Source organism: Littorina saxatilis, unplaced genomic scaffold (assembly GCF_037325665.1).
Source record: "Littorina saxatilis isolate snail1 unplaced genomic scaffold, US_GU_Lsax_2.0 scaffold_1144, whole genome shotgun sequence".
In the NCBI taxonomy this organism is placed as follows: Eukaryota; Metazoa; Mollusca; class Gastropoda; order Littorinimorpha; family Littorinidae; genus Littorina; species Littorina saxatilis.
The window spans coordinates 27,501-38,378 of record NW_027125927.1 but is presented as its reverse complement, the minus strand read 5'-3'; the positions used below and the strand labels follow the sequence as shown (position 1 = coordinate 38,378).

Below are 10,878 nucleotides of genomic sequence, written 5' to 3'. Positions count from 1 at the left end.
CACACAATGGCACCACACAGGCAGACATAGATACACACACAGGCAGACATAGATACACACAGAGGCAGACATAGATACACACACAGGGAGACATAGATACACACACAGGCAGACATAGATACACACATAGGCAGACATGGATACACAAACAGGCAGACCGACACAGACACACGACAAATACACACATACACAAGCACGCACGCACACACACAGACACACACACGAACACACAAACACACCCATCCCCCCCCCCCCCCCCCCCCGACACACAAATACACACCATTGATATCATTGTTAGAACATGTTATGTTTGAGAAGTATATATATACTATTGTTCTGCAGAGCGGCAGAAATATACACACACACACACACACACTCACACACACACACACACACACACTTACACACACACATACACTTACACACACACACACGCACGCGCTTGCGCTTCGAGAGACACTAATAGCAAAACGTTCAAGAGAAAGTGTAGTGCTTTTTTTGGAGAATTGAAAAAAAAATCATTGTCTGCGCTCTACATTTTCACTGGGTAGAGTATTGACGGTGGGCATTTTGAGCCATGTGAAACAGTGAGACAAAGATAAACATAACTGAACAATGTTGACAGCAGCCACAGGTATCACGTGCTACATGTCTTGGTTGTTACACACCCACACACACGCACGCACGCACACACACACACACGCACACACACACACGCGCACGCAAGCAACCCCCCCACACACACACACACGCACGCACACACACACGCACACACACACACACACACGCGCACACAAGCAACCCCCCCCCCCCCACACTAACACACACATGTTGTAACATCTCGAATCCTGCTGACTCGTCATTACCTCGTACACCACATTTATCTCCATCGGGTCACGTGACATCACAATACCGTTATATGCTGTGCCTGACTTTCTGTCTGCAGTGAGCTGGTCGTCACTCAGCACGATGTTCTTTCCGTGGTTGTCATGGAAACGGAATACTTCTTGCTGTGGCTTAAAAACAAAAGACAAAGATCATGACAATGAGTATTTCATCTTAAAAATCCGCAGTCAAATAAAAGATAATAAAATGATGCTTTTGAATGTGGTGAAAACAACAACAACAACAACAACAACAACAACAACAACAACAACAACAACAACAACAACAACAACAACAACAACAACAAGCATCTAACAAGCTAATCCATCAAAACAAGCATCCAACCAACCTACAAACAAATCCGGCCGACGACCAACCATTATTCCAGCCAAACAACTAAGCAGCCAACCAACCTACAACCAAACTGTCCGACGATCAACCAAACAAACAGCCAAACAAACAGCCAAGCAACAAAGCAGCCAACCTTCTAAGCAAGCAAACAACTAACACTGCACCCAAAGTCGCTAAGACACAACCACGTTGAAACAGGGACAGTGTTTAGTAGAAATAAGAGCAGGTATAGCAAACGAGGGATTGAATTGTCAACCTGGCAGCTCCATTCACTATGTTGAGTGGAATTATAAATGTGAAATTAAATAATTCATTGCTGTTCACCCAGACTTTAAAAACTGCACACAAATCGTCGTCCTTCAGTCTTCAACTTTTGCCACCTTCTTCCCCGCCCTATTTATCCCAATGATGTGTTATGTAGCAATTAGCCGTGTATTCTTGAACTTACTTTAAGTTTAAGATTTAATACAATTTCCTTTACATCAAAGCTTGTTTCGGGCAGTATAGATTATTATCGATACGCAAAATTAAGAAAGTAAAACCAAAAGACAAAACCTCAACTGACATATCTTTACGTAAGCAATGTTGTCAGTGGGAGTGACCTTGACCTGCCCCAGTTCCAACAGCTCTTTCTCCAAGCGGCTCACGACCTCGGAGTCAATTATCAGCGTTACCTTGGAAATGGCCTTGGCGTCGGCCGGCAAGGTGACGCTGTAATCAAGGTCATCCACGCGTGTCTTCAGCTTGGGCGTCATGCTTGTCACCGTGTGGCGACTCTTGGCGTCCTGCACGCGCTCTACTACACGTGTGTGAGTCGTCAGCTTTCCTCGCCGTTGCAGCAGACACGTCTTGGCCTCACTCACCGCCTCTCTGACGTCACAGCACGCGCTGTGCGTCATCTTCGTCAGACGACGGCGACACGCCTCCACAGACTGGGCCAGACGCTGACACATGGCGTCGATGTGAGCAATGGCGGCCGCCGACTGTTTCTCCACCTCCTTGAGGTGATCGTCTAGCTGTTGGATGCTGCGATCCATTTCTCTCTCGCCCGCTCTCAGGGTGTCGGCCAGCTGTGCCAGCAAGGCGCGAGCCTCCCCCACCTTCTCCTCCAAGTCCCTCACTTCCGAGCAGCCTCGGTGTCTGGACGTGGCGCACAGCTGGCAGATGGTCTGGCCGTGCGTGGAGCAGAACAGCTCCGTGGCTTTGTCAGCGTGTACTGCACAGGGGACGGGACGGTTGGCCTTCACGGTGTCCGCAGTCACAGAGGCCATGCTTTCCACCGTGTGCTGGCGCGTTGCCGATAGCTTGCCGTGGCAGATAGTACAGGCCGCGCACAGCATGTCCCCACAGTGCAGACAGAGCGACGTGGCCGCCACATCGTCGCACACGCAGCACTTGTGGTCCCGCTCCAGAAGACGACGGGCCTCCACCAGCGCCGCTATGGCCAGGTCCGTGGGAAGACCGTCAGCGATTTCTTCCATGCTGGTCCGGCCTTGCTCATCGGCGTCCACGACTATAGCGCAGCGGCATAGCGGACACAGGGCGGGGCGTTGTGAGTGTAGCCAGGACAGCAGACAGTGGCGACACAGGCAGTGACCGCAAGGCAGCAGCTTGGGATCGCTCAACAGCTCGTGACACACGCTGCAGTCCATGTCTTCCGGCTCCACTGGGACGGAGGCCGTCGCCATTGCTGGTGTTGATGTAGTGATCTGTGGGAGAGAATAAGACGCATTCAGAGAGAGGTAGAAAATGAGAGACAGAGGAGTAGGTGGAGACAGACGATCGACTCATTCAACCGTTTCCCAGGCATACAGTCATGCTTGAATGTTGCAGAGCAAAATCATTTAGCTCTAGTAAATGTGATCATCACAGTAATACTTGTCATGTGAGATCTATTCAATAAGAGGACACCTCCCAAGAAAGAACTCCTTCTGCTGTTGTCGTTTGTCTATTATCTTGATCAAAACATCTCTCTCATTAAATGCCACTGGCAATGAATGGGGCACTGTTGGCTGTTCCCAATGGCGTCCTTTGAATGCTGTAGACACCACTGACTAACAATCTACACACAATGAAGCGACACACACAGTATTTCTGTGTAGCAATCAGATATTATAGCTGTCTCCACCAGTTATACCCAGTTGACGCCTTTTCCTCTAGTCTCTCTATATAATTATAAGCTTTTAGTTTGCTGTAGAAAAATGTGTCAATTATAAGAAAGACAGCATTATCAGCAATACTCACTGTGGAGCACAGTGATCAATGTTTAACCCCCCCCCCCCCCTAATTCTTTCAGTGTTGGGATACACATTTTAATATTGTAGATCGGATTACTGTAATTGAACTTTAGGTCCTTGTTTGTAGTTTTGATGATTTGTGTGTGTTAGTGTGCTATTTTTCATCAAAATTACAAACAAAGATCTACATTTGAATTAGGGTGACCCGATCTACAGTATTAAAATGTGTATCCCAACACTAAAAGAAATAATGGTTATGGTTTTTAGGCAATGGAACATTTGGCAAATGTACGGAAAATAAAGCGTCTGCGATCAAAACTTTTCACAAATCAAAACTACCGACCCACTGACCCTACTTTTTAATCGTGCTTTCCTAATCCAACATTTATTTAAATTCTGAATAAATAATGATACAAAATCTGTTGTATTGTTCACTTTTTACACTATCGAATCGCAATTGTTCAGTTTTAAAGTCTTTTGATTTGCTGATCGTTCGTTCGATATGCCAAGTTTAAACCTAGATATTGCAAACCAGATTTATTAAATGAAGAATTTAAGAGAAAGAAAAACAAGTCGCGTAAGGCGAAAATACAACATTTAGTCAAGTAGCTGTCGAACTCACAGAATGAAACTGAAGGCAATGCAACGCAGCAAGACCGTATACTCGTAGCATCGTCAGTCCACCGCTCATGGCAAAGGCAGTGAAATTGACAAGAAGAGCGGGGTAGTAGTTGCGCTAAGAAGGATAGCACGCTTTTCTGTACCTCTCTTTGTTTTAACTTTCTGAGCGTGTTTTTAATCCAAACATATCATATCTATATGTTTTTTTAATCAGGAACCGACAAGGAATAAGATGAAAGTGTTTTTAAATTGATTTCGGCAATTTCATTTTGATAATAATTTTTATATTTTTAATTTTCAGAGCTTGTTTTTAATCCAAATATAACATATTTATATGTTTTTGGAATCAGAAAATGATGGAGAATAAGATAAACGTAAATTTGGATCGTTTTATATAAAAAAAAATCTTTTTTAAATTTTCAGATTTTTAATGACCAAAGTCATCAACTAATTTTTAAGCCACCACGCTGAAATGCAATACCGAATTCCGGGCTTCGTCGAAGACTACTTGACCAAAATTTCAACCAATTTGGTTGAAAAATGAGAGCGTGACAGTGCCGCCTCAACTTTCACGAAAAGCCGGATATGACGTCATCAAAGACATTTATCCAAAAAATGAAAAACACGTCTGGGGATATCATACCCAGGAACTCTCATGTCAAATTTCATAAAGATCGGTTCAGTAGTTTAGTCTGATCGCTCTACACACACACACACACAACCACACACACGCACATACACCACGACCCTCGTCTCGATTCCCACCTCTACGTTCAAACATTTAGTCAAAACTTGACTAAATGTAAAAAACCGTAAAAATAAAAAATACATAAGAAAATACAAATAAACAAACTGGAAACAAACAAATATATATGTACAAAGAATGCAATCTGACGAATAAATGTGTACATTACGTACAGATAAATAAATGAATAATAAAGAAAAGAAAGATAAATGAATACATGTGTTCTGCGCGAACTTAGAATCCGGTTTCATTCTAGAATGGACCGGGTCCAGGTTGGAATTCTAACCCTGCGCAAGTACAGGGGTGCCATTCTAGAATGAAACCCTTGTTGCTGGTCCATTCTAGAATCGGCCGTGCGCAAGGTTGGAATTTGGGTCCAAGTTGGAATGGTCATTTCAGTTAGACTATCACACAACCAAAGCCACAAATGTGGATTTTCTGTTTGTTTTTGTTTTTTGTGTGTTTGGTTGGGTGTTTTTTTCGGTTTTTTTTACACTTTACTCAAAGACATCGTGAATTGGGATTGTGATGTTCTGAAAGTGATTACGATTTTGAGAGACACTCGGCACTGATCGCTACGAACGGAAATTTCCGGACTGACAGTGTTTTGCCGATCTCGCTTGTTACTTTTAATCTTATTCATATACATGAAGTTGGTCTTTTGAATTGTGAAGATATAATGTCAACTTTTTTTTAAACCTGTGACAACAGCTCTATAACTCACTCTGTCCTTCTGTTGGTCTGTCTGTCGGTTAGTCGGTCTGACCGTCTGTCTGTCTGTCTGTCGGTTAGTCGGTCTGACCGTCTGTCTGTCTGTCTGTCAAAAAACCGGACATTTCCGAGAGGGAGACAGCGCTGACATTGCAAGCGGCCGCAACCGGCTCTCATCACAAAAACAACTGCCCTGCAAACAATACCGCCCTGGTAGTCCCCCTTGCTATGGTCTGCCTTTGTTTATTGCGTACTCAGGAGTGTCAACTTTCTTGACATGACATGACATCGCAAGATCGCCAAAGGATTTTTTTCAGGGGTAGACAAATCAGCCCCATTTTATCAAAGGGAAGGTGCAGGTGGAGATAATTCAAGGGAAGACAACTCTGTCTTACCTACAAACATTACGGCCCCCTTTATTCAAGGGTTTCATTCTAGAATGGCACCCCTGTACTTGCGCAGGGTTAGAATTCCAACCTGGACCCGGTCCATTCTAGAATGAAACCTGATTCTAAGTTCGCGCAGAACACATACATTAACTACTAATGTTATTAATCAATACATAGAATATATACATAAATAAATGGTTCACTTCAAGCTGCACTGTATGGTCTAGGGGAAGTAACTACACCCCCACTCCTCATTCATTGCAATGACGGAATGAGTTGCACCCCCTAAACCAACACGGAAGTGTTTTGCCCCACTAACACAGAAGTCAACACACCAACAACAAAACAGAATAGAACACAATGTCCATTCGTTCCACCTTGCCACGCTAGCGCTATAAGGTGAATGCCTGTGACTCGTTTTTCATCACCACACCATCCATCCTCGTTATCTGCGGCTGAACAAAGTCACTGACACAACACAGTAATAATAATAATAATAATACGAATATTTATAACGCGCACATATCTCACCAACAGGCGACTCAAGGCGCACATACACTCGTTCACACACACGGAGACTTAAAGTCACTAGCACACACACACACCATCAAACATTAAAATATGTACAGTTATTCAGGGTGGGATGGGGTGGGCAGTGTATAATGCATGGATTATTTGGAAAAAAGGAATGTCTTGAGTGCAGATTTGAATGATTCGAGGGACTGTTGTTGGCGGAGGGGGAGAGGTAGTGTGTTCCATTGGCTAGGTGCTTGGAAAGAAAATGAGCGTTGACCTGCTGTTTTGAGTTTGGTGTGGGGGATGTTGAGCTTGAGGGAGTCGGCAGATGATCTGAGTGTTCGTGAAGGGACATAGAGAGAAAGAGAGTCGGAGAGATAGGCAGGGGCGAGACCATGGAGGCATTTGTAGGTGAGAGTGTTGATTTTGTAGGTGATACGGGCAGGAACGGGCAACCAGTGGAGCTGATTTAGGAGGGGGGTGATATGATCTCTCTTTTTCTTTCGTAGGACAAGACGGGCAGAGCTATTTTGAATGCGTTGGAGACGAGAGATAGAAGAAGAGGGAAGACCCGCCAAGAGAGAGTTACAATAGTCAAGACGTGAGAGAATGGTGGAAGTGACCAGTTTGGCGGTAGCATCTGTGGTGAGGTATTTGCGGATAGTGGCGATGCGGCGGAGTTGGAAGTAGCAGGTGCGAGAGACAGAAGAGATGTGTTGTTTCATGGAAAGGGTGTTGTCTAGAGTGACTCCGAGGTTTTTGACAGCAGAAGACAGAGGGACAGAAGAGTCAGAGAGTTGAAGAGAGTCGGAGGTGGCTTTGGAGAGTTTGGATGTAGTGCCTATTAGGATAGCTTCAGTTACACTCCCATTCTTACACACGACCGGACTGACAAGCCGCAAAACCGAAACTAGACCAACGCTTGAAAACCCACCCATTGATTATCACCACAGACAGAGCCACAAAGACAACTTACGCGTGTAGGTGAAGGCACACACCGATGACAAGGCTGACGACAGTACTGACGAAGAAGACAGCGATGTTTCTGTGCGAAATGTTGATCACTTTCGGTAGACTAGCAGTGCGACACTTCCTTGCCGCGCGGGGTAGTGTGTGCGTGTATGATGACGTAATGATGAGTCACGTGACATGTCGGGGCACTGGCGTATGAACCACTTGTTTATAGCATGAAGCATTTTGTTACGTATCATTTTTACATTTAGTCAAGTTTTGACTAAATGTTTTAACATCGAGGGGGAATCGAAACGAGGGTCGTGGTGTGTGTGTGTGTGTGTGTGTGTGTGTGTGTGTGTGTGTGTGTGTGTGTGTGTGTGTGTGTGTGTGTGTGTGTGTGTGTGCGTGTGTGTGTGCGTGTAGAGCGATTCAGACCAAACTACTGGACCGATCTTTATGAAATTTTACATGAGAGTTCCTGGAAATGATATTCCCGAACAATTTTTTCTGTTTTTTGATAAATACCTTTGATGACGTCATATCCGGCTTTTTGTAAAAGTTGAGGCGGCACTGTCACGCCTTCATTTTTCAATCAAATTGATTGAAATTTTGGCCAAGCAATCTTCGACGAAGGCCGGACTTCGGTATTGCATTTCAGCTTGGTGGCTTAAAAATTAATTAATGACTTTGGTCATTAAAAATCTGAAAATTGTAAAAAAAAACATTTTTTTTATAAAACGATCCAAATTTACGTTCATCTTATTCTTCATCATTTTCTGATTCTAAAAAAATATAAATATGTTATATTTGGATTAAAAACAAGCTCTGAAAAATAAAAATATAAAAATTATTATCAAAATGAAATTGTCAAAATCAATTTAAAAACACTTTCATCTTATTCCTTGTCGGTTCCTGATTCCAAAAACATATAGATATGATATGTTTGGATTAAAAACACGCTCAGAAAGTTAAAACGAAGAGTGGTACAGAAAAGCGTGCTATCCTTCTCAGCGCAACTACTACCCCGCTCTTCTTGTCAATTTCACTGCCTTTGACATGAGCGGTGGACTGACGATGCTACGAGTATACGGTCTTGCTGAAAAATTGCATTGCCTTCGGTTTCATTCTGTGAGTTCGACAGCTTGACTAAATGTTGTATTTTCGCCTTACGGGACTTGTTATCATGTACTGATGTATACGTCAAAGAGTGTGGGTACTTGTTGTTTGGCGTGTTACTACGGCTATAGCAATGTAGTAGAACTTGATTTATAATTATGTGTATTGTTTTCCATCGTGTCTACTACTGTTCTTATTAGGATCATTTGTACAGAAAACATTGTGTTTTTGTCGTGTACAGAACCTGTCATTCTTGTTCTATGATTAAATTTGTGTTGTGAGTCAGAAATAAACTGTTTTCATTGTGTTCATATAAGTAAAAGAAAATGTTTATAACCAAGAAGAGAGGTCGTGGCCGCTTCCGATGGTCAGTGCACTGTGATGACAGGTTTACTCTCAGCTCCCTCCCCCGTCATCCTCCCTTGCTTCTTGCAGTGCTACCTTTTCTTGCCTATAATCGATAACGTTATAGCAGAAGGCTGAAGTTTTCAAAGTCATAGTGCTTCTGTTGACATCTTTTGGGTTTAGAATTGATTTAACATAACCTTCTGGTCTCTGTTTTCTTTTTTTCGTAGATATTTTTATTGTCCAATTGGACATCATTGGAAGCATTGCGAGAGAACTTTCCCCCCATTAGCTTTCTGTTTTCTTGTCAGCGATTTGATTGTGACCTTCAGAGTTGTGTGTTGGGCGTGGATCCTCAATCTTGTACCCTGTATCTACATGTGTACAGTTTTGAACTGCTCCTGTAAAGTACGTAACCCGTTTTGATGAATTGTCCGTTGCTTCCCTGCATCTTGTTGATTGATGATATGTGATTTCTGTCTTTAACAATGCTATTTGTTAAACGCTTGATTCTTTGATTCTTGGCCTTGTTTTCAGAATTGAGAGAGAGAGAGAGAGAGAGAGAGAGAGAGAGAGAAAGAGAGAGAGAGAGGGAGAAAAAGAGAGAAAGGAAGAGAGAGAGAGAGAGAAAGAGAGAGACAGAGAGAAAGAGAGAGAGAAAGGAAGAGAGAGAGAGAAAGAGAGAGAGAGACAGACAGACATACATAGAGAGGCATACACAAACTGACATACAGACAGACAGACAGACAGACAGACAGACAGACAGACAGACAGACAGACAGACAGTAAACTATCATTTGCACTCTTGTCGAAATATAAGTAACATCGTCTTTATAAAGCGAGGCATAATTTTTTATTTTGAAAACTACTGGGGAACAGGTTTATCATAAAAACAAAAGGCACATATTGTAATGTAAGTAAAATACATAATTATCAATAATTAAATAATGACCAGATATTATACATTATGATTCAATATTTCAAAAGTGAACAGGTTCTTTACTTGAATGTGAAATAAAGAGGAAAACTTATTCAATCAGACATCATTACACTTCTTCCTCAATATACACGAGATCATTGTTATTCCGAGCTATCGATCCCCTTCATACACACTGTACAAATATTGATAACTAATTTACAATCAACATTCAACGATCTAAATCATAAACAGGTGATACTGCTTTTCGCCTCAATTTCGAGTGTGTAGTCCACTGCCCTGTTTCACCTTCACCATAAGCAAAGGGCTCGATGCTGACTTGACCCGAACTTTGATATCATTTTACAAAAGCCAATTGTATTTTCTCTGTTAAATTCAATACTTTGGGACATTATTCCTTGCATCCGTAAAACATAATTGGCACAATCCGTGTATCAAATAACTCCAAATATTATTTTAAATTGCAACAATATCTTTATTTTGGACACCTTTTCAATAGTCTAAACATGGGCTCAAAGGGTTTTTTGTATGAACATTTTTAGGATGCAATTCAGAGAGGACATTCAATGCACGCTGCAATTCTTCACCAATCTGTCATAACAGTTGTACCATCTGAATGTAATGACATTGTTGACACCAATAATACATTTCATAATCTATCCCTTCACTCGATTTTCTTGCATCACAAAGTTGCATTGACAAACCGTCACTTCTATATATGCATTACAAGCTGATGCATTATTTATATAAGTAACAAAAAATACTGGTGATATTGTTTAACCTTATGTACACAAGAACAAAAATCTAATTAATCTTAAGGCCTATTTTAAAAATGCACACATTCGCCTTACAAACTTTAACAACGGCCAGTATGCGTGCATTTACAATAGAGTCCGACAAATTGTGATGTGAAAACCTGTTGTAATGTAATCAAACATTTTTCTTTATCATAAACCATGTATCTTCTCTTTCTTTGACAAAAACTAATGAATAATTCAACTAAAGGTAGATATATGATCGATTGTTGAATGACTTTATCAACATTTCGCTTTGTTGAAGCAGAACTGATGA

The 10,878-nt window shown here is 42.0% G+C and overlaps 2 protein-coding genes across 2 annotated transcripts in view; both read right to left on the bottom strand.

Annotated features, from left to right (window-relative positions):
* Window positions 1-1,763: 1,763 nt before the first annotated feature.
* Window positions 1,764-7,577, bottom strand: LOC138954381 (transcription intermediary factor 1-beta-like). Its single transcript, XM_070326243.1, has 2 exons — window positions 7,432-7,577; window positions 1,764-2,945 (listed from the first exon to the last, which is right to left on the bottom strand). Exon 2 carries the CDS (start codon window positions 2,922-2,924, stop codon window positions 1,764-1,766), a length of 1,161 nt encoding a protein of 386 aa, XP_070182344.1. The 5' UTR covers window positions 2,925-2,945; window positions 7,432-7,577.
* Window positions 7,578-9,712: 2,135 nt separating this feature from the next.
* Window positions 9,713-10,878, bottom strand: part of LOC138954380 (E3 ubiquitin-protein ligase Midline-1-like) — a 23,428-nt gene continuing 22,262 nt past the window's right edge. Inside the window, exon 6 of the mRNA XM_070326242.1 lies at window positions 9,713-10,878. This exon is cut by the window's right edge and continues 790 nt beyond it. The gene's annotated coding sequence lies outside the window, so the exon portion shown is untranslated.

Coding starts and splice junctions, on each gene's coding strand:
- LOC138954381 (XM_070326243.1), bottom strand. CDS start 2,924: ATGGCGACGGCCTCCGTCCCAGTGGAGCCGGAAGACATGGACTGCAGC.